The sequence below is a fragment of the Hemicordylus capensis genome, chromosome 16 (assembly GCF_027244095.1).
Source record: "Hemicordylus capensis ecotype Gifberg chromosome 16, rHemCap1.1.pri, whole genome shotgun sequence".
In the NCBI taxonomy this organism is placed as follows: Eukaryota; Metazoa; Chordata; class Lepidosauria; order Squamata; family Cordylidae; genus Hemicordylus; species Hemicordylus capensis.
The window spans coordinates 1543233-1566437 of record NC_069672.1 but is presented as its reverse complement, the minus strand read 5'-3'; the positions used below and the strand labels follow the sequence as shown (position 1 = coordinate 1566437).

Sequence of the window (23205 nt, the reverse complement as noted above, 5' to 3'; positions counted from 1 at the left end):
GGTGCTGGCTTCTGCCGCTGGGTTTTAACGCTTCAAGCCAAGTGGGGGGCCTCAGTGCTGGTGGGGGGGGCTGTGACCCCCTTCCCCTGAGCCCTCGATTGCTTCTCCTGATGCTACTAATGCTCCTGGGGGTGGGGTAAGGGGGAGAAGAGGGGCACAGAAACTGGCCCTGTGCCCCCCCCCACCCTGGGAGGATGGATGCCATTCAGATCTGAGAGCCAGGATAGGGAGGACGACCCCTTAAATAACCCGCTCCCCCCCCCCGGGAACTCTGAGCCTCAGGCACGTGTGCTCGCGTTAAAACAGGTGCATTAAAAGATCCGACGTTGAGGCCCATCTTCCCTGGGAGCACCGTTTACACCTTTTTCCGATCACGTGCAAAAATGGCCCCTGCCTAGCCTCCCGGTGGGGCCAGGTCTCCAGTCTCCCAGACTGGCTGCAGCTCCCTCCAGAGCAGAGGTGTGCAACAGCAGCAGACCCCCCCCCCCGGGTTCTGGGGGTCCTCCTGCGGGCACAGCTGCTCGGATTCCTGGCTGCTCCCACAAAGGCTGGCCCGGCCCGAGGGTGTCGCCGGGAAGGGAAGGGCCCTCCTTGCCCCCCGCCTCAGGGGTTGGGCGGCACCGATTCCCGGAGCTCCTGGGCGCAGCCTCCCAGCTGCATCTCCTCCAGCACGGCGAAGACGGCGTCCATCGTGGCCCCCGGGCGCTGCCGCCAGCGCTTCAGCATCTCGTACTGCTGCTCGCGGAGCTGGCCGTGCTCCACCTCCACCGCCTCGATCTCCCCGTCGCGCAGGCCCAGGCCGCGCACAAACTCCTTCCAGCGGCGGACGGGCACCACGTCGATGATGGCGTACAGCTGCCTGCCCTGCGGGGCCGAACTGTGGCGGAGAGGGTCCAGCGGCAAGATGGCCCGAGGGAGGGGCGGAGGGGGGCCTGGAAAGGGGAGCAGGCGTCAGCGCCACGGGGCCTGCGGAAGCCGGCTGGCCGGCCGGGCTCTGGCCTGCGCCCACACAGGACTGGGTCTTCATTTCGCTGTGCTCAGCAGAGCCCGGAAGACCCCCCCCCGCCTCCAGAGTGTATCCGTCTGGATGTGTCTGGGCTGATGGGGGCAGCAAAATGGCGGGCGGCGTTCTCCCTCCGCTCGAACCAGTGTCCCTTGGCAGAGGGATGCCCAGATGTTGTGGACTCCCAACTCCCAGCAGTATCCCCAGCCGCAGGGGCCTTTGGCTGGGAATTATGAGAGTTGCCGGCAACAGCATTTGGAAATCCCTGCTACAAGGACGACGGGCTACCTCGTGGCTACCTCCCTGACGGAGGCCACTGGGGGCGGGGGGGGGCACACTGTCTGAGAGGCAGGCAGTCCCATCGCTGCGGGCTCTCGGGCCGTAAACCCAAGTGGTCAGCCCATGTCTGGACTGTGCACCACTCCATGGCCAAGAATTAAAAATCCCTGGGCATGGAACCCTAGCAGGTCTGGGAAGAGGATGGCCGTGCACTCTCTGACAGGCACACTTTCTGTGCGTAAGACAAGCTTGCTATCCTGCACACAGCCCAGGCACACACTGGCCACCCCATTGACTGGAAGAATGACATCTCGTGCTCAAAACCCGGGTCACCAACTTTGCTCAGAGGCCAGAACGATTCCCCAAGGCAAGTCCCGAGCACACAAAGCTCATTCGCACGAGTGTCGGCAGGGTGCGAGAAGCTCCCAGCCAGGGTTTGAAGGCCGGGCATGCTGCTGGTTTCCAGTCGTGTGTTTGCAAGGCTCTAGGTAGGAAGCGGGGCGGAGGGGGAAGCAAGGCCCTGGCTGGGTACAACAAACCCGCCCTGCTCAGATTCCATCCCCAACGTTTTCCCGAGGCAGGAGGCAAAGCCGTCCTGCCCAGCAGCCACGGTCCCGGTCCCTGCCTCCTCCCTTCATGGCTGCAAGCACACGGCCGAACATTCGGGGTGCTTGCAGCAGTCTTGCCCAGGACGGGCCCTTTTCCCGACCCTGCCAGCAGATATGCAAATGAGCCTGTAGCATAAGATGTTCCCAAGGAAAAAGGAGCAGCAAAAAAAACACCAGTGAGGCTTTCTGGGAGCAAGTTAAATTCATCTTTACGTGTCCGAATTGATTTAACGGTTTCAGTGATTTTAATTGTAAAGCGCCCAGAGATGCAAATTTTGGGTGGTATAGAAATATTCTTTTCTAAAAAAACCCAAATGTGTCCATGCACATAAACACACACATGCCAAGGCAAATTAGACCTTGCAGCTTGAATTTCCCGTGCAACTCGTATCAAGTGTTATCATACTCATGCCTTCTGATTCTCTCTCTCTCCTACCCGGGTCGCCAGATGTTTTTGGACTCCATTTCCCATAGTTCCCAGCCACAGTGGCCTTTGGGAGTTATGGGAAATGAAGTCCAACAACATCAGGAAGCTTTTCACATGGGGCTTTCGAAGCCACATCTCCTCCGGAATGGCTAGATTTCGGCTAGATTAACCTTGACGTCCCTGCGGGTGACCAGACACAGTTCACATGCAATTTGGGTTTTTCACAGTCTATTAGAGTGTAGCCTGATTGATATATTTATAAGAAAAGGGGGCATCATTCTACTAGCCTACCTTATAGGGCTGCTGCAAAGATGCCCTTTGAGCCAATGTGATGTAATGGTTACAGGGCTGGACTAGGACCATGGAGACCCGAGTTCAAATCCCCACTCAATCATAAAACTCGCTGGGTGACCCTGGGCGCTCAGCTTAACCTACCTCACAGGGTTGTTGTGAGGATAAACAACCATGCACACTGCTCTGGGCTCCTTGGAGGAAGAATGGGCTATAAATAAACAAGCAAACCCTCTAAAGCACAGTGGCCTACAAGATGAGGGAAATTGCCTGGAGCCACCCCATGGAAATTGAAAGCACCAGTGAGGCGCTAGGGAACTTGCCCTTCTAATTTCAATGGGAATACTTTGAGCCATTTTCCTCACCATGTCCAGTAGAAACAAGAAACGATGATTGTTCTCCATCATCGTGGTTAGAGTGCTGGACTAGGACCGGGGAGACCCGAGTTCAAATCCCCCTTCAGCCATGAGACTAGCTGGGTGACTCTGGGCCAGTCACTTCTCTCTCAGCCTAACCTACTTCACAGGGTTCTTGTGAAAGAGAAACTCAAGTATGTAGTACACCGCTCTGGGCTCCTTGGAGGAAGAGCGGGATATAAATGTTTAAAATAAATAAACAAACAAAACAAACAAACAAATCCCTTGCAGTTGCCCTCAAGTGTCGGTCAGCCCTATGGCTGGGGGTGCTTTTAGGGCACTGGTGGTTATAGCATGAATGGTGGTTACAGGAAGCTGCCTTCTACTGAGTCAGGCCCTTGGTCCATCTAGCTCACTATTGTCTGCACTGACTAGCAGCAGCTTCTCCCAGGTTGCAGGCAGGAGTCTTTCCCAGCCCTGCTGGAGATGCTGCCAGGGAGGGAACTGGGAACTTCCTGCCTGCAAGCAGACAAAGGCTCTCCCTCTGAGCTATGCCCCATCCATGAAGGGGACGACCTTTCAGTGCTCACACATGGAGCCCCCAAACCGAATGCCAACCAGGGTGGACCCTGGTTTAGCAAAGAGGCGGCCCTCCATGCTCTCTCCCACAAGGCCAGCTCTCCTCCCCATGAGGAGGTCATGGGGGGGCCCCCGAGAGGACCCTGCCTTCCACCCCAGCATCCCCATCCCCAGAGAGACTCACAGGCATGGGGGGGTTTACCAGCTGCGGCGGACGGCCAGCGGATCCTCCTCCACTTGCAGGACAGCAGGAGAAGCCCCACCAGCAGGGGGCCCAGCAGGACCAGGAAGAGGGAGTCCTTGTTCGGGGGGTCCTCTGAGGCACACGAGAGAGTCAGTCGAGGAGTGAGGCACCGGCCTCGCCTGCCAGATCCCACCCACCCCCCCCCCGGTCTGGCAAAAGGGCCTCCTGACCTGACACGCCCCCACCCCCCCACCCCCGCACAACCAGAGCGGGTGGGCTGACCCACAGGCAGTGCGAGTGACCTCAGGGCTGATGCCCAAAGACACACACACACACCCATTTTCACTGGGGCAGGGGACCCAGTACAGCGGCATCTGGAGCAAGGCACTGAATGCCAGGCCCCTTCCAGAACGGGCCCTTGCCGGCTCTTCGAGGGCCACGAGGAGGGGCGCTGCTTACGAAGCGGGCTAGGGTCAGCTTCGTCCGGAAGGCCTGCCCCTGTGATGCACCTGGCTGACGTCTGCAACCCCACGGCACATGGGAGGCCTGCTGCGGGTGACCAGCGTGGGACACCCAAGCCAGCTCCTGGGAGGAAGAAGCCAGGCGTCCTCTGCCGGCCAGCCAGCTCCTAACTCGGGGACCCCTCCAGCGTCCGGCCGGGCCAAGCAACAAGGGGCCCCCGTAGCCCAGAATCACCGGGACGTACCTGGTTTGCAGGATTCCGCCCCACAGGCTTGGATGTCAGGATTCCCGCTGCAAGAGGAAAGGAAGGAGTGCGTCAGCCAGCAAGGCGGCGGGGGCGTGCTTGGACTTCCCTCTGGCTGGCTGGGGGGGTCTGGGCAGCAGCTGTGTCTCACACTGGCTCCAGAGTCGTTCCCTCCCTGTGCCTTTCTCTGGTTGGAGGGGCCAGGCTGGGTCTCGAGCAGAAGCCCCTCAGGATCCTCCCCCAAGAGCCTTCAGCCCTGAAGCAGGGCAGCTGTGCCCATAGATTGCTCCTCCTTGCAACCCAGGTGCTCCCGCCCTCCTTATCGCTTCCGCCTGCCGAATTGGAATTGAATCAATGGGGTTCCCTCCCAAATAAGGACCTCGGATGGCAGCCTCGCTTGGTCTCCCTCATGTCCCCCGGGCGCAGTTTGAGAAATCTGCGTGCGCCTGTCAACGTGTCACGGCACCAGGCAGAGGCAGATTAACGTAGTAGCAAAGGTAGCATTTGCTACGGGCCCCACATTTTCGAGGGCCCCGCATGCCCAGCTTCCAACCAGGAATTAAAGTTAAAACTTTACCTGCTTTATTTGGTCCATGTTAGAGAAAATATCCCTTTTCTGCTAAATGTGCCTTTTAAGAGAAGGCCCAGCGCAGCATCTGTCCAGTGGCTGTTGCTGGTGCCTACCACATTTTTCTTTTTAGAGTGTGAGGCCTTTGGAGACTGAGAAGCATCTCTCCACTCTTTATTTTTCTATGTAAACCACTTTGAGAATTTTGATTGGAAAACGGTATATAAATGTTCACTGTTGTTGTAGTAAGTGTGGGTTTGTGGCTTGGTCTCCCATACTCCAAAATATAGCAAATGAAAAAACTGAATTACTTTACTATGCAAGTAAATATTTTACGTTTTAATATTTATGTGCATTTTTAAAAAAATTTAGGGCCCCTTTATAACATATGCTACAGGCCCCACACTAGCTTAATCCATGCTGCCTGAATGCACCTTGCCAGAGAGGGGCCGAGGTCCACAGGCATCCACCAATCCCTCCTTGTAGTGCACAGATTTCCCCCTTTCCCCTCTTTTTGGGGGCGGGGTGGGGGGAGAGGAGAGCTTCAGCAGATCAGCAAGCGCTGTCTCCATGAAAAGAAACCAGAGGCCTCACTTTGCCAAGGGATGGAGGTGAAGCCTGAAGGGGGAGTTTGGAAGATGAACCACCACCACCCTGTTCAACAACATGCTTCACCCCAATGCAGAGCTCTCCCTCTCTTCAGCACCTAGCATTCCAGGCGCTGGCTGTCCTAGGAAACTGTTGGAAGAGGCCTCGACCAAAAGTCTCCCTACCACCACATGTTGTGGCAGTGAGTTCCACAAACTCATTCTATTGTTAGAACCATTTCACTTGTCTGTTCGGCCAGTGTGGACGGCCCCGATTCTCATATTATGGGGGAGGGAGAAGAACGTGCTCTCTCTCTCTCTCTCTCTCTCTCTCCACTTTCTTCATATCCTGCAACATGTTATCAGCCCCTCGATCACACCCTCTTCGCCAAGGAGGAAGAAAGCCTGGAAGGACAGAGGAAATGCTCACGTTGTTGGTTTCGTTGTTGTTGTTGGTTCTGGTTTCGGTTTGCATGTGCCTCCCTCATCGACGTAGCCAGGCAGGCAGGCCCCGCATCTGGCGTCTTCTTCTTCCGAGCCTGCAAGAGAGAGAGAAGCCCTTCAGAGCTGACATTCAGGGCCAGCAGGGGACACGGGGGGGGGGGGGACTGTCCATTGCCACCCAGTTCTATCCCACTTCCCCTACTGCCCCTAAGAACTGGCTCTAGGGCAAACTTATTTATTTATTATTTATTATTTATTCGATTTCTAGACCACCCTTCCAAAATGGCTCAGGGCGGTTTACACAGAGAAATAGCAAATAAATCAGATGGCTCCCGGTCCCCAAAGGGCTCACAATCTAAAAAGAAACATAAGACAGACACCAGCAACAGTCACTGGAGCGATGCTGTGCTGGGGGTGGAGAGGGCCAGTTACTCTCCCCCTGCTAAATACAAGAGAATCACCACGTTAAAAGGTGCCTCTTGGCCCAGTTAGCAGGGGTTCAAATGATGAAGAAGGGCTGGAGGTTACTGCTCCTGAGATTTTCTCACTGCTTTGAAAGGCACTCCCTGCCCAAACAAGAGCTTCTCCATCTCTGATTGCTTTTGGAAAGACCCTCAAGGCACACCTGTTTTCTCAGGCTTTTAATTTAAATGAATTTTAAACGGTTTAATTGTCTCCATCCCGTGAAATTGTTTTAACTTTTTATTCTGTGAAATTGTTTTAATTGTTTTTACTCTGCTTTTTATTTCTTGCATTTTAAATTGTGTACACTGCCTAGAGATACACATATCAGCTGGTAGGAGATAGATAGATAGATAGATAGATAGATAGATAGATAGATAGATAGATAGATAGACAGATAGATAGATAGATAGATAGAAAGAATAACAAATAAATGCCTTAGCTAAAGGCTGAGGTTGTGCACCGGCGTAGACTACTCACAGTTCTTCTCGGTTCTCTTGTGCTGAGCAGAACAGTTTCTGCACGGCCGGCAGTCAAAATCCGAGTCATAAAAATTCTTCTCCTTGAAGTGGTCCGTCTTGCAGCCACACACGGCATCGCGCTCTTTCGTACACTTTTCCTTCACCACCTGATAACCTGAACCCAGGTCGGATCAATCATGAGGCTCCCGCCCTCTAGCAAAGCAAGAGTGGGGTCGCCACGTGGGGGTCCGTGCTTCCGCTCCCCCCTGCCCCCTTCTGCCTCCAGCCCCCTCTCCCCGCCACACAGCCCAGCTCCCCAGATTCTCACCGACACACAGCGTGCATGGCCGGCACCGTTGGTCGACGTCGACATAAGGCTGGTAATAACCCTCTTGGCAAGGGATACAGTACTGGCGATCTTGGGACTTCCTCTCAAATCCTGCCAGGGAAATGAATCCACACCGATAAAGCCCTGAACAGCTGTGGCCCCGGGTATTTCAGAGAGCGCCTTCTTCCTATTAGGTTCAGCGGGGGAGGTCTGGCTGAGGTTAGCACTGGCTCATTCGGTGGTGACCCCCAAAACAGGCCTTCTCGAGGGTTGCCCCAGGGCCCTGGAACACACGCCTCAAAGAAACCAGAAAACGCCCCCCCCCCCCAATGATCGCTGGCTGTTTTTAAGCAACGCTTGGAACCACACCTATTTGATGAGGCTTTTCCGCTTATAATGTTTTGGTGGTGGTGATCTTAATTGGTTTTATAGGATTTTAAGGTTTTAATCACTGTTGTGTTCTGATTTGTCAACCACCCAGAGATGTAGAAATACGATAAATAAATACAATGGAATAACAGGCATCATCTCATACTGTGAGGGAGGAGGCAATGGTCAACCCCTCCTGTATTCTACCAAAGACAACCACAGGGCTCTGTGGGCTCCAGGAGTCGACACCGACTCGACGGCACAACTTTACTTACTTCAGCACACATCTGTTCCCTCTTTCAGTAATGCCCGGGAAACCAATCCTGTGGCAGAGACTCTGGCCCTCTTACCTTGCGAGCACGAAGTGTTGTCTTTGCTCCTCTTCTGCCGGCTGAGAGACAGTCGCTGCCGTTCAGCCCCCAGCAGCCCCCTTGGCCTCTGCAGGTCGCGGGGCGCCCACTTGAGCCCATCTCCGCTCACGCTGCCCAGGACGTGGCAGTCACAGGCTGCGATCGCAGAAGTCATCAGGAAGGCCTGGGAGACAGGGAGAACGGGCGGGAGGGGCTCAGAGGGACGGGCCACAAAGCGTCTGTGTGTGCCGGCCCCCAGCCAGGACACCGTGCACGGCTCCTCAGAGCAGGCCTGGGATGCTGCATGCATCACGCCCGGGAGTGAGCCCTTCAGAGGCACAAAGGCCGCTCCGCCGATTCGAAGCTGGGCACACAAGTGTCGCACCACAGTGCGGGAGCTGTGATCGTGGGCAAGGGCAACGGCGAGGTCCGGGAGGGAGGAGCTGGTCCGGTGGTGGTGAATACAGGAACAGAAGAGGAAGCTGCCTTCTGCCAAGTCAGACCCTTGGTCCATCTCGCTCACTACTGTCTACCCAGGCTGGCAGCGGCTTCTCCCAGGTGGCAGCAGGCAGGGGTCTCTCTCAGCCCTATCCTGGAGATGCTGCCAGGGAGGGAACTGGGAACTTCCTGCATGCAAGCAGGCCGATACTCTTCCCAGAGCAGCCCCATCCCCTAAAGGGAAATATCTCACAGTGCTCACACATGGAGTCTCCCATTCAAATGCAAACCAGGGCAGAGCCTGCTTAGCAGAGGGGCAATTCATGCTTACTACCACAGGACCAGCTCTCTGCCCTAGGTCCTTTGGGTGCTGTCCTCCCCAGATCTTGAACCCAGCGCTCTACCGAGGCAGGAGGAAACCCAGCTCCTCTCTCCCAGGTGATCCCTTCCTTCTCCTCCGACTTTGCTTTCCCCCTCACACACGATCACAAAACGGGGACGGGAATAGTTTCTGAACCAGGGCGGGACGTTTGTCCCACCCTAATTACAACGGTCTGAGCTGTCTTATAATGTGCATAATATAATGTGGGATTCTTGGGGGTGGGGGCCCACTGGCCACTGTCTCCCTGCTGGGGCTGAACCCAGGGGTTCTATGACTGAGGCATATATCAGGCCGTCCCTGATTCAAATCCGACCTCTGCCATGCACTCAGCAAGTGGTCTTGGGCGGCCTCCTCAGTCGTAACCCCTTCCAAATAAGGCCACGAATCCTGGCCTCGGTGGGTTTGCACCGAGAACCAGGAGAGGGGCAAAGAGACTCAGCGTTGAAGCAGATTGTTCTAGGCTAGACACGAGGAGGAACTTCCTGGCCGCAAGAGCTGTGGGACAGTGGAACTGTCTGCCTCATGGCGGTTCTCAGGCGCAGGTGGGATATGCCAGGGATTCTGAGCAGGGGCCCTTACAACTCTTAGGAGGCTTTTCTCATGTGCAACTAGACAGAAACTGTGCAGTACCTACCCACCGCACACCCTCACAGCCTGAAGTGGTACAGTCCACTCTCTCACCTCAGGACTCTACCACTCCTTGTGCTGCATGTGTGGACCAGGCCTGCGCGAGCAGCCATCACATCCGGCACAGCAAATAGGGTGCTGTGTGAGGGCACCGTCTCCCAGCAGGTGGCGCTGATGGACTAAGAGCCTGCTTTGCTTTTAAATGAACCAGATTGAGTGAGAATTCAGTCCAGCTTTTGCTGCCAGGTTCGGACCTGGTCTCTGTTCTGAGCCACCTTGCAGCCCAAAAGGTCACTCCGCCCCATAGGAACAAACCTGCTGGATCAGGCCCAACACTCATCTAGTCCAGCATCCTGATTCACACAGTGGCCCCCCAGTTGCCTCTGGGAAGGCCACAGGCAAGAGATATGAAGGCACACCCTCTCTCCTGCTCTGAGCCAGGAGGAAGCCGATAGCCATCTAGACTATATTGGTAGCCATTGGTAGACCTCTCCTCCATTGATTTATCCGAGCCCCTTTTAAAGCCATCCAAGCTAGTGGCCCTCACCACATCTCGTGGCAGAGAATTCCATAGATTAATTATGCGCTGCGTGAAAAAGTACTTTGTTTTGACAGTCCTACATTTCCCGACCTTTAGTTTCATGGGATCACCCCTTGTTCTAGTCTTGTGGGAGAGGGAGAAAGATTTCTCTCCGCCCGCTCTCTCTGCTCCATCCATCATTGTATACACCTCAATTAAGTCTCTCCCCTGACCCGCCTCTTTTCCAAGCTAAAGAGCCCAGATGCTGTAGCCTTGCCTCAAAAGGAAGGTGCTCCGGGCCCCTGATCATCTGGGTTTCCTTCTGCTGCTGCCCCTTCCCCAGTTCTACAATGTCCTCCTTGGTGCTTTCCAGATTAGCTGCCGGACAGCAGGAAAATGTTTCCGTTCAGGCAAATTGCATTTGAAACATAAACAGCGGTGGGAGCAGAGTCTCGCGGAAACTAGCCACCCAAAAAAACAGCAACTTGTTCATGCCGGCTATACAATGTCCTAGCTCTCTATCGCAGCGATTAAAGCCAAAACAAGGTGTTGGAAATGTGAACGGCTCCCTGCTGCCCACGTCGGGACGGCTGTGTCACGACGCAGGAAGTGTGGAAGCAGAGATACGACGTGACCCTGTTGCAGGGTGTCATCTGGAATGCGCCTTTAAGATACGATGACCAGAACTGGGTGCTGTACTCTAGATCTAGATGCTGTGGGCTGCCTCTCTAGACCCATGGCCACACACCACCCCCAGTTCTGCCACCTTCTGACTCCAGGGGAACCAAGTGAACTGGCCAGCATGACTGAAGTGAAGCTCCTGTTCATTTCAACCAGACTTCTCAAGCAGATTCTCGACCGATCCTGCTCTTCCAGTACCATATGTGACCATATGCTCAAAAATCTCTGTTTACAAGGGGGGTAACACCTCTTTTCTAGTCATAAGAGCTCCCCTTCTGGATCAGGCCCAAGGTCTATCTAATCCAGCATCCGATTCCCCACCATCACCCACCAGATGCCTCTAGGAATCCCAAAAACCAGGAGATGATGGCAGCATGGCCCCTCTCCTGCTGTTGCTCCCCTGCAACTGGTATTTGGAAGTATCCCTGCCTCCGAGTCCGGAGGCGGCCTATAGCCATCAAGACTAATAGCCATTGATTGATTGATTGACTGACTGATTGATTGCCCCAAACAAAATCTCTGGGCTGTTTACAGTTGAAACCCAACAACAATCAAAACCTAAAATCATATCAAACAATTTAAAATAACTGCCAATAGAACTTAAAGCCGTATAAACTGAATGCCTAATAAAACACACGCATTTCCAAAAGTCGCTTAACAACAGTCAGAAATGCGGAGGTTCTGATTTCGTTTGGGAGCGTGTTCCAGAGCCCGGCGGCAACCCTAGAGAAGGCCTGGTTTGGGGTCACCACCAAGCAAGCAGATGGTAACTGATAGGCCAAGGATAGACCTGTCTTCCCTGAATTTGTCCAAGCCCTGCGGAAAGCCATCCAAGCTGGTGGCCATCACTGCATCCTGTGGCAGAGAATTCCACAGATTAGAGATGCACTGTGTGGAAAAGTCCGTCCTTTTCTCGTTCCTAAATTTCCCTGCAACCAGACAGTCCCTGTCTGTGTTTTGTTCATTTCCCCACCTGTGGGGGCAGCGAGGGGGGTGCCTTCTGAACACCAGTCGCTCAAGTGGTCGTCCTTCAGGCTTCAGCCCCTCTCCTCCCTGGGTCTCTAGCGAGGTGGGAGGGCAAGGCACCGTATCTCCAGTGCACTCGCCAGGGGTTAATGTCCCATACACCCAACCAAGCCTTACACACTGCTTGGTAACTTACTTGGCAACTACCCATAGGAAGCCTGGGTCCCAGATGTTGCTGGACTACAGAATCCATCATCCTTCAGCCATTGTGGCCAGGGGTGATAGGAGTTGTAGTACACCAAGCTCTGGGGACCAGTGGCTGAAAACAACCCCTGCTGTGGGCCAATTCTGCTGCCCGAGAATTCCTTTAATGGCCCTAGTGGTGTCTGGAGACCCTATTGCAGAGTCACTGCAGTACGGAATACAGCCGGCAGAGTTGGCCCATTCACACATGACATTCAACACTCGTATGACGAGTGTACAGTGTGCATAGGTACAGATCTGTACACCAGTCCAGCCATTCACAGGTTAGGCTGAAAGCAGTTAGAGCAGGACCCTTCCTCTCTGTAACTTGCATTTGAAGGGCCTGGATCCAGGTACTAAAATGGACCCAGGTAGAGTCATTCACATTGACACATCTACGAATGTACAGACATCTCTATACTCGCACAGCATCATGTCTGAATGGGGCCAGTGGAGCCTTCAGAATCAATAGATAACTGGGGGAGGGGGACTCAGGAGTGGTCTTTGGTAATGGAAGAGGAGTTTTCGAATAACAGAACCATCTAACGCTAGAGTGGGAAGGGACCTCGGAGGTCTTCTAGTCCACCCCCACCCCCATCCCACTCAGTGCAGGAAGCTGCGACAGCATCCCTGCCAGGTGGCCCTCTGGCCTCTGTCTGAAAACCTCCAATGAAAGAGAGACACACACACCCACTTCATGAGGCAGACAGTTCCACTGCCCAACAGCCCTTACAGTTAGGAAATGCTCGCAAATTCTCGCAAATTTCATCTGTGAAACATCAAACTGACCTTGCCAGTTTGAGAGCTGAAGCAAGAGATAGGGATCTTTTCCTCCCACTGCTTCTCTGGAAGGTTTTGCAGTGTTGGCCACGTTTCAAAGCTTCCTGCGCTCATCTGATATCGAAGGGGAAGTACCACGGGCTGCCTGCAAACGCAACCGCCCACCCTTCCCCTCGGCTTCAGCGCAGGCCGGAGTCAGCGTCACACTTTGTTGAGGTTGACCCCAAAAGGCCACGCGGAGAATGGTGCGGGCGGCGGCTGGCTCTGGCCCAGTTAACCCCCGGCGGCACTGCTGTGGTCCCCAGTGGGGGACCTTCTGGCGGCTGCACCCTTGCAGGAGTGATCCCCTTGCAGTTGCAGCCTGGAGAGGACACCGTCTGCCTTTTCTGGATCAGCCTCCTCTTGTCTGGGTGGTCCAAGCCGTCAGGGCTCGTTGGGGGCGGGTGGCTCGTGAGGCTCAGGCAGACACAGACCCAAAGTACGCTTTGGCTTCAAGGATGGAAAATGCCGCCCGAGAAGGAGAAGAGTGGCTCTGAGCATGTGCAGAGTGTCATTCCCTTGCCATTGCAGAAAACTGAGGAGCTGGCAACCTTGCCCTAAGTAGATTTACTCAGAAGGGAATTCAAGGTCAATGGGGCAGGATTGTAGCCTCAGGTCAGAGAGGGTCGTCTGCAGGCAGCAGTTTGCTGGGATGGTTGGGACGGGGGTGGGGGCAGATATATTTGTATAAATCGCTGCCTCAAAAACCTGCTAGGAATCTTCCCCCACTGCCTGCCCCACACAACTCCAGCTTCAGTGACAGCATTTTTAAACTGGCATTTGACGCACACCCGCAAATGAGAAAGAACGGAATTTGTGGAGCAACCGGGCTTCAGTTTAGGGATGGCCAACCGGAAGCTCTCCAGCTAGTATTGTTGGACTACAACTCCCATCATCCCCAGCCATTGTGTTCAAAAGGATGTGGCTATTGTATATGCCCTTTTTGATATGAATAACACTGGATTTTGTTTGTATATTTTTTAATGTGATGCATTGTTCGTATTACTGTTGCTTTTAAATGAACAAATGAAAAATGTTGTGTTTTTTTAAAAAAAATCCCGGCATGCAACAGCCCTGACCAAAATGGTTAAGCTTGGAACAGAAGCTTCCTTTGGAAGCCACAGGAGGGGAGGAGAGCTGGTCTTGTGGCAGCGAGCATGAATGGCCCCCGTGAATTTCGCAAAGCTGATAGTGTTGTATTATTCGGTGCTGCTGCTGTTTACACCTTGAAGCTGTCGTCTCCTGCCCTCTGTTAGTCTGCGACACTCTTTTACACGCGTCCTTAATGTTCTTCTGCAGCAGAGACGTGGGGCCAGGAGGAGGAGAGGGAGGCAGCGAGGGGCCCGTTTTTAAATCTCACTCCAACCTTGGCACGCCCCTGCAGGCCGGAGAAATCCCTCTCCGTCTTTCTGTGATGGGAGGCGTCTGAGGTCGAAAGACTTTGTGAAGTGGACGATTCGTGAAAACAAAAATTCCCAAATTTTAGATCTGAAACTGTTATTGGCCCACTGGGTGGGGCGGGGGTGATTTGTATAATCATACAAATACATGTTTTGTTTTGTTTCCCCCCAGAAGGGCTGCCAGTGACTTCAAGGGCAACTTAGATCCAGGGACCTACCCAGGAGGTGGACTCCTCCCCAATTTAGGGTCAGCTCCAGGTTTGAGGAAGCCCCCTTGCTAGGCATGCCCCACAGGCCCCCTCCTCTCCTCAGTGTATGGGGGGGCAATTATCCTGGCGGGGGCCTCCCACGGTGGAGATGACAGCTTTTCTGTGGCAGGGGCTTCCTGGTGGTGGCCACTCCTCCTCCTGCCTCACACACCCACAAACGGAGATCTTCCCAGAGACCCCTGTGATAAACTCAATTCCCATTTGTGGACAGGGAAGGGGATGGGGGAAGGCGGCTGTGGCACCACTCTTGCAGCCGAGGATGCCACTCTGTCACTGTCTCGTCCCAGCACTCCTCGCCATCTGCAAATAGGAACATCCCCCAGAGGCTTCTGCAGTGGGGTCGAATCTGGCCTCTGGGCCCTTCATTACATCTCCATGACGTGATGACATTTTCATCCTCTCTTTCTGCCACTCGATCCCCTCCCTCCAGTTTATCTTCACAAGAGCCCTGTGAGGAAGGCCACAAGCTGCTTTGTGGACTCCTTGTTGACAAGCGGCCCAGAAATCCTCTGAATAATAGTGGCCCACCTGATGCACAGCATGACGAGGGGTCGGCCCTCCCAGGAGAGAGGGTGAGGCAGCCACCGTGCGGGGCAGCAAGTAGGAACTTAGGCAGCTGCCTTTTACTGGGTCAGACTCTTGGTCCATCAAACTCAGCATTGCCTACCCAGACTGGCAGCAGCTGCTCCAAGGTCTCAGGCTCAGGGGTCTCTCCCAGCCCTCCCTGGAGATGCTGCCAGGGAGGGAACTGGAGGCCGCCTGCATGCAAACAGGAACACGCTTTTGCACGGAGCTATGGCTCCATCCCTTAAGGGGAATATCTCACCCTCCAAATCCAAACCAAGGGTGGCCCTGCTTAGCAAAGGGGGCCATTCATGCTCGCTACCACAGGACCAGCTCTCCTCTACAATGTGCCGCCGGGTCCCTGCCACAACAGGCAACCCCTACCTTGCTCCAGCAGGGAACGCTGTTTCTTTCCCCCTTCTCACCCTAGTGGGAGGGGGGCACACCTCTCAGCTTGAGCTAGGAATGCCCCCACCATATTGGCTGTGTGAATTTGGCCTCCGGCGCCTCAGGCAGTAAAATGTGGCCTCGGCCCACTCCTGAAGTCACGTCTCCGTAATGCTCCGCCAGGAGGTCGCTGCAGGCTCTGAGGCAGCCCCGATGCTGTTCAGAAGGACCGGTTCATCCATCCCTGCAGCCGCTCCTCCAGCACAGCATCAAGGCTGCTGATCAGTCTGCAGGCAGCAGAACGTGCAGGAGGTTTTCCACACTTGGCTTGATGCCTGGGGGTATCTGAAGAGCAAATCAGCTTCGCAGCAGATTCACAAGATGTTTACACACATAGCTGTCGGCCCCTCCACCCACTCCCTGGCAGACCTTTTCCCTGTGCGTACACATCTACCTGGTCCGGGTTTTCCCTCCATCACAGAGGAAGAGGTGTGAGAGAGCTTCTTTTTAAAATAAGAGCAAGAATCAGTTGTCAAACAGCTGGATCAAACAGCAGGATGCTTAACCCTTGCCTTTGTGAGTGACTGCCTTCATCACATAATGTTACACACACACACACGTACTGGAATCAGCCTAGACGACAAAGAGCTCAGGTTACATCCATTCTGCATATCTAAAGCCTAAGTAAAACATAGCAAGACACACATTTTGCAGTCTGTGTTTGTGTTTAACTCAGGAATTTCTCCCTCCCTCTCCCTCAACAGAGTATCACCAATCTACAACACACACACACACACACACACACACACACACACACAGCACTTGCAATTGCAAATCGCTCAGAGCAAACCATGCCCCCAAACAGATGTCAAACTCCCTTTCACTGAGTTTTGTAAAATCCCGATTTACTGACATGACCACCCCGAACATAACAGAGGAAACTGTGGGGCATAACACAAGCCTGGGGTTATTTTCCAAAAGCCTCTGAAACAAGAGGATTTTAAAAAACTGGACATATTTTGGGCTAAGCCAGAATTCGCAGCCTCCCTTCGGGGAAAATCAAAACCCTGCCTGTCCTGGTCCCTGATAGCTCATAGGGAGGTCGGGGTAAATCCAGTGAATATGTGGACACTCCAATCAGGAGTGGAGTTGCAATAAAAGCCCTGTGTGAAAAGCCTCCTGGAGAAGTAACCATGTGCATCATCTGGGCCAGTCATTTCTAGAGAGAAGATTCTTTTTCATGGAAGCATATCTGGAAACATCACCTAGCAAGCCCCGTGGTGAAGGTGGTATTTCCCCAGTTCCCTCACGTCGGGCCAAAAAACCCGTGCCCTATCATCACAGACCTTTGTTCTACTTAATTTTCATAACATGCAAACTTATGCAAATGTAACCAACTCATTACTTGCCCAAAAACCCACATTACTAATCAGCTGGAAACCAAACCAGAGATGGTGTTAAATGTCTCATCCTTTACACATATTTGCCCAAACAGAAGACGGCCCTGAATTGAAGATGCCCCCCCCTTTAAAATATGCGTTAAATATACTCTTTATCCTAAATTTAAGATGACCCCCACCCCTGCATTTCTAACATCAAAGAACGTGGCGGGAAACGTAGTCTTAGATACAGACAAATACAGTAACTGTGGGCATTTTTAATTTTCATTTTGCAGCTACACAGAGGGCCAAGCTTGACTGAGACCATGGTTTCGAGGAAGGGTGTATTTACCCAATAGCTCTACACAATTTTCCTGCCAAATAGCCCTCTCCGGACGCTGCTGTGGTACCCCCCAAGAGGCCATTTGCTACAATGGTATCGTTGAGGGCTCACAGCAGTTTTGCAGGGGAGTTTTTCAGCAGGGGGGCGGCATGGGTTAAGCACCCCGTATTTCTACCCCGCAGTCCTGCTCCAAATCAGGTCCTTGTGTGGCTGCTGTATTAAAGTACAAAGAAGCTTGCAGCTAGACTGTGATGCATTTAACATCTCATCCAATTTGCTCCAGTTGAATGGAACATAAGGGTATAGGAAGCTGCCATATACGGAGTCAAACCATTGGTCCATCTAGCTCAGTACTGTCTGCATGAAGAGAAGCACCGGCTCCAGACCGCGAGCAGTAATGGCGCCCCTCTATTCTGCGCTGATCAGACTCCACGCGGGATACTGGCTGTCGTGGCAAGCCTCTGGGAGACGGGCTCCCGAAGGGCTGCCGCATCCCCAACCGGTGGCACTTCAGATATTACTGAACTACAACTCCCATCATTCCCAGCTACAATCTATTGTGGCTGGGGGTGATGGGGGTTGTAGTTCAGCAAAATCTGGCACACCACCGGGTCGGAAGTTGGAACCCCTGATACCAGTTGAAGAGGACTTTCTGTTCACCTAGGCGTTTGAAAAAACTTTAAAAAATGTTTTTGGATTGTTTCGTAGCTGTTTAATTTGCTTTCAACTGTACGTTTTTAGTCAATGGTTGTTTTCGTTTGGAAGCCATCCAGAGAACAACTGTTAGGGGGCAGCTAATAAATAAACTTTTTGTCATTTATTTATTATTAATGCAAGTACCTATAAAAACTGCAGGCAACAGGCATTATAATTCTCTCACACAGAAGGTTTGCCTCTCCTGCTATGGTGTTCATTAGGGCACACATGGGAGAGAATTCCTCTCCTCTTGCAAAGGAAGGAATGCCTCTCCTATGTTCATTAGGGCACACATGAAGTGAGACAGGAGGGAATGCCTCTCCTGTTGCACAGGGAGGAATGCCTCTCCTCCTATGGTGTTCCTTACAACACACAGGGGCATCATCCCAAAGGAAGGGTGTTTCTTGCTTCAGAATGACGGCTTTTAACCACATGCAAAATATATGGGAGTTTAATTGATGGATTCATTGACTAAAAGTCATAAAATCAACCAACTTTCTCTACTCAGATGACAGCCTTAATTATAACAAAACAAACCACACAGGCACTTCCTCTCCAGAGTTACTGAGGGCTTGTCTCCCACACCAACAGACTATCACCCCAGATCTCCACTATGCAAATAAACCCTGTTATTACTTGTGCTTCTCCTGGAAGGCAAAGACCACTGAAGCTCCCCCCACCCGCCCCATAGATCCTGCTTAGAGTACTATCTCCCCACCCCTACCCCAATCAGTAGGCCTGTGTGGGTGTTTCCTCTCTTCTGCTCCAAATCTCTCTCTTTCTCTCTCTCTCTCAATATTCAACAGGCCAGCCTGGAAAAACCCAGAGCTTAAGGTAAGTCCTGGCTGTGACTCAACCTGGCCCTCTTCTTGTAAACTCCTCCTCATCCTCCTTGAAGCAAAAGCAAGGAGGACGCTGCATCACCGGAGCCGACATGAATCTCTCCCCCTTCCCTCCCAATCCTCCTCTGATCACTTTTGACGTCAAACATTTTCCAAACGAGGCACAATGATGTCTTCAAAACCAGCAGCCGGCATCTGATCACGCCTGGTTTCAGCCCTGTGTCTGCATCATCGTGCCAGTTGCTCATGGTCCATCACACCATTTGCATTTCAGTGGGAGACTCCGTGTTTGAGCACTGCAAGATGTTCCCCTTAGGGGAGGGGGCCGTTCTGGGAAGAGCATCAGAAGGTTCCAAATTCCCTCCCTGGCAGCATCTCCAAGATCGGGCTGAGAGAGACTCCTGCCTGCAGCCTTGGAGAAGCCGCTGCCAGTCTGGGTAGACAATACTGAGCTAGATGGACCAAGGGTCGGACTCAGTATAAGTCCCATGTTCCTGTGTTCATGGGGATGCCTGTTAAAGTTTTGCCATATAAGTGAATGGTTGCCAGAGGATGCCCAGGGTATTGTGGCATCTGAAGCCTTGCCCCATGATGCCCCTGGTGGGGGTCAGCCCCCTTTCCAAAATAGCCGTGCAAGCTTTGAAAGTGGGAAGGTTGCCAGGTTCTCCTCCTCTTCTCTCCTTGTGTGAATTCGACGGATATTTATATATTGCTTTCCAACAAAGGCTCCCAAAGCAGTTTACATTGACATAAATACGTAAAATGGCTCTTTAAAATAGCATAAAGAAAGGCGCTCCTGGCAAGGATCAGTCCTGAAGAGGGCAGAGGCACGAGGGATCTTGCTATCCTCCTGTTGTCCCTGCTTGTCGCCTGAGACAACTCGCTCACCTTGCCACATGAAAGGTCTGCCACCAGTTGCCTGTGTCTGGCAGGCAAGAGGTGTCCAATCACACACACCCACACCCTGCACTTCCCCTCTGCCCAGCACCCTTGTGCCATTAAAACCCTCCATCCGCTAAACACCCTCAGACTGATGGGCATTTTCCTAGTCTGGTCTTTATAGCCAGTCTTGGGCAGCTGACATGCAATGGCATCCAGCCACAGCCTCTGACCTCGTAACCTGCAATGGTGTTTTATACATTCTGTACTGATTTCACTCATTCAGAGAAGTCAGGGCCAACACCAAAATAGCTGATGGCTACATTGATTCTGTCATCAGCTTTCTTTGTCGTTGTATTTCAGCCCCCAAACCCACACTGTGAATTTTTGGGTAATCCTGGAGACCCACCATTGAGAACCTCTGGTTCAAGCCCTTTAAAGCCTGTCCAATAGAAAGAGAGAGAGAGAGAGAGAGAGAGAGAGAGCCGCCATCAGCTAGACAAGGCGCATTGCAAGTGTGTCTGTCTTGGGCTCTTTTGCTTGAGAGCCACGGAAACACCCGGTTCAGTTAACCCTAAGGACTAATGCAACACTTCCCAAGGCTGGTTCACGACTATGTTCATCCCCTCACTCCAGCCACAACCCCCTGGCCCAGCCTGTGCCTCTCACAAGATCAACCTTCCCTGTTCATAGGAACATAGGAAGCTGCCATACACTGAGTCAGACCCTTGGTCCATCTAGCTCAGTCTTGTCGTCACAGACTGGCAGTGGCTTCTCCCAGGTTGCAGGCAGGAATCTCTCTCAGCCCTATCTCGTTGGAGATGCAGCCAGGGAGGGAACTTGGAACCTAGATGCTCTTCCCAGAGCGGCTCCATCCTCTGAGGGGGGAATATCTTGCAGTGCTCACACTTCTAGTCTCCCTTTCATATGCAACCAGGGCGGATCCTGCTTAGCTTAAGGGGACAAGTCATGCCTACTACTACAAGACCAGCTCTCTTCCCATGTTATGGCAACTCTGTGTTAGGATGTGCGGTGCTGAAACACTAGAAGCAGACGAGCCCTATAAACAATGACAACCCTACTCTGTCTCCCACAGACAGAAGCAAGTACCTATTGGCCCAGCAGGGGGACATCAAGATGTCCCCCTGCTAGCTGAGCAAAGAGGCACCTATTTTTAAAGTGATGATTCTCTTATATTTAGCAGGAGGAGAGCAACTGGCCCTCTCCATCCCCAGCACAGCATCCCTCCAGGGGCTGTCGCTGGGGTCTGTCTTGTGTTTCTTTCTGAGATGGTGAGCCCTTTGGGGACAGGGGGCCATTGCATCTATTTGTTTATATCTATGTAGACCACTTTGGGGACTTTGGTTGAAACGCGGTATATGGACCTCTGTTGTATCAAGTGGTGGGATGCAGCTGACCAGAGAGCTGTGGGCCATGACAAGCTGCCAGATCCATTTCATGCTCATCGTTGGAGGAAACCCCAAGTCTGGTCTGCTATTGCCCTTGGAGGTTTCTCTTCCCCACCCCACCCCCCCCACACACACACACAGTGACACTAGGCCTCCGAGTGACGAGGATTGCCAACTTTTCCGCGAGCTCCCCTGCCTCCAACAGCCACATGATCTGCAGGCCACAGCCGGTGGCGGCAGTGATCTTTGTGCTGCAAAGCGCTCGATTTCTGTAGATCAGTTGGCAGTTAATGGCACAGGAGCAGACCAGGTTGCCTCTCCCCCCCCCCCCCCGCCACCCCGGACGCTTGGCAACCCTCCAGCAGCAGTCAAGGTAGCGCAGGGCAATGCCTCGTCTCGACACCTTCCTCCGAGCAGCCACAAAGCCGGCTCTTGCACCGCACCACTTCCGACCAGCCGCCTTCTGCTCCCCGGCCTGCCGTAAAAAAAGTCCGGGTTGGTACTCACCACAGCAGAGGCCCAGCGCCCGCACCTCATTGCTGGAGCCCCCTGGCTGGAGACGGCGTGCGTGCCTGGCGGAGGGCCCCAGAGGAGGAAGCCAGCGCTCGCGGGGCCCCATCCACCACAGAGCGGGCGGGCACGTCACGGAACAGCCCGCCGGGCAGAGACCCAGCCCTGGGGAAGGCACCCGGCTCGGCGCACGCGGCTCACACCATCTCCGCCAACTGAGCCGCGAGCACGGGAGGCTTTGCCTCCACCCTGACGAGGCCCGGAGGCCAAACCGCAGTGGGAGGGGACGTGCTTTTCAGAACACAAAGGTGCCGGGTGGCGGCGGGGAGGGGGGGGGAGGGGAGGGACCCCCTGGGCTGCCGGTGGGAGCAGGGCGGCCACAATGAAGTCGGGCGGGGAGGGGGGGCAGGCCTGTGTGCAGCCCCCGCCCCAGCCAGGCGGGACTCTGCCTGGAGGCGCCCTGACACGTGGGGGCCGCCTCACCCCTCTCTCGTGGGGCCTGGGGGGAACTGGAAGGGAAACCATTCTGCTGCAGGCGGCGTTCATGCTGCGAACTCGGAACACTTCCCTGCAAGGTGCTTGGATGCAAGCTGGCCAGTGGAAGCAGATGCGACCAAAGCAGCCACTCGGCAAGCAGCCGGCCGGCCGGCCAGGTATCGCAAGGAAAACGCGGCGGTGGTGGCAGCGGGCAAGGTTTCCAAGGAGCCCAGCGTGCGTGCGTCTTGGTCAGCACACAAGGAGGCCTCGAATCTCCGGCAGGCGCAGAGGTGAGCTCTTGAGCCTCTCGTGAAGAGGAGATCGCAGGAGGCCTCGCTGCGGAAACCCCAGGCCAGAGAGACCCGACGCTCGCTCCAGTCCCAGAGGCCTCGGACCAACCGCAGAGCAGCAGCAGCAGCAGCCGCCAGCATTTCCCCATCACTGTGTGGCAGCCGCGGAGGAAAGAAGATGCCTTGGGCAGCCTTTCCCTTGCTGAGCCACTTCCAAAGGTAGAGCCGGTCGGAGTCTGGCTGTGGCCTCCGCAAGTGCCCATGCGGCACACGGATGCTGGGCTGTCCTGTAGTTCAGGATCCGACTGGGCAGCTGTTCGGGGGACAGGCTCCCTGTGCCTTTCAACAGCTGCATGGCTTGGGCAGGTGGGGGGGGCGTCTCTGTGCAGGGGTGGACACCCTTCTTCCCTGTGCTGTTCAGAGCTGCCTAAAAGGGAACAGGTGTGGCAGTGACCGGGCGGAGCCTCACCTGGTGGAGGTTTCTTCCCCCCAGGCAGCTCTTCAAGGTGCATCCCTCCCCGGGTCTCATCCCTTGCGGGTTCCGTTTCTCCGAATGCTAGCCCTGATGGGTCGGATCCAGCTAGACCAGCATCCGGCATCCCTGGCAGCATCTCCAAGTAGGGCTGGGAGAGACTCCTGCCTGGAACCACGGAGAGCCGCTGCCAGTCTGTGAAGACCAGGGCTGCACAACTTCGGGTTCTCCAGCTGTTTTTGGACGACATCTCCCATCATCACCGGACATAGTGGCCCCTAGTCAGGGATGATGGGAGTTGTAGTCCAACATATGCAGGAGGGCCCAAGTTGTGCTGTAGACAATCCTGAGCTAGATGGGCCAGTGGTCTGACTCAGTAGAAGGCAGCTTCCTTGGTCCTTATGTGGCCAGCTAAAGGCCTCTGGGAAGCCCATGCACACGGGGTTCCTTGGAGTTCCGTTGGGCACCATGGCTAATTCTCCTCCAGGAATTTATCTAACCCACCTTTCGTGACATCTTGTAGCCATGAGTTCCGTAAATTAACTGTGTGAAGAACCAAGCCTACAGAAAGAGGACCACCACATGACCCATCCAAGCTGCAAGTTTCTCT

The 23205-nt window shown here is 54.0% G+C and overlaps 1 protein-coding gene across 1 annotated transcript; it reads right to left on the bottom strand.

The window, feature by feature from the left end:
• Positions 1-271: 271 nt before the first annotated feature.
• TNFRSF25 (TNF receptor superfamily member 25) lies at positions 272-8312 on the bottom strand. The gene is made up of 7 exons (XM_053281329.1): positions 8003-8312; positions 7284-7394; positions 6975-7130; positions 6019-6127; positions 4434-4480; positions 3728-3859; positions 272-932 (listed from the first exon to the last, which is right to left on the bottom strand). The coding sequence occupies exons 1-7, from the start codon at positions 8310-8312 to the stop codon at positions 604-606; spliced, it is 1194 nt and encodes a 397-aa protein (XP_053137304.1). The 3' UTR covers positions 272-603.
• Positions 8313-23205: the final 14893 nt, after the last annotated feature.

Coding starts and splice junctions, on each gene's coding strand:
- TNFRSF25 (XM_053281329.1), bottom strand. CDS start 8,312: ATGCATGCAGCATCCCAGGCCTGCTCTGAGGAGCCGTGCACGGTGTCC. Junction 7,395..8,002: donor CAACACTTCGTGCTCGCAAG/GTAAGAGGGCCA, acceptor TTTCCCTGGCAG/GATTTGAGAGGAAGTCCCAA. Junction 933..3,727: donor TGGTAAACCCCCCCATGCCT/GTGAGTCTCTCT, acceptor TCCCCTTTCCAG/GCCCCCCTCCGCCCCTCCCT.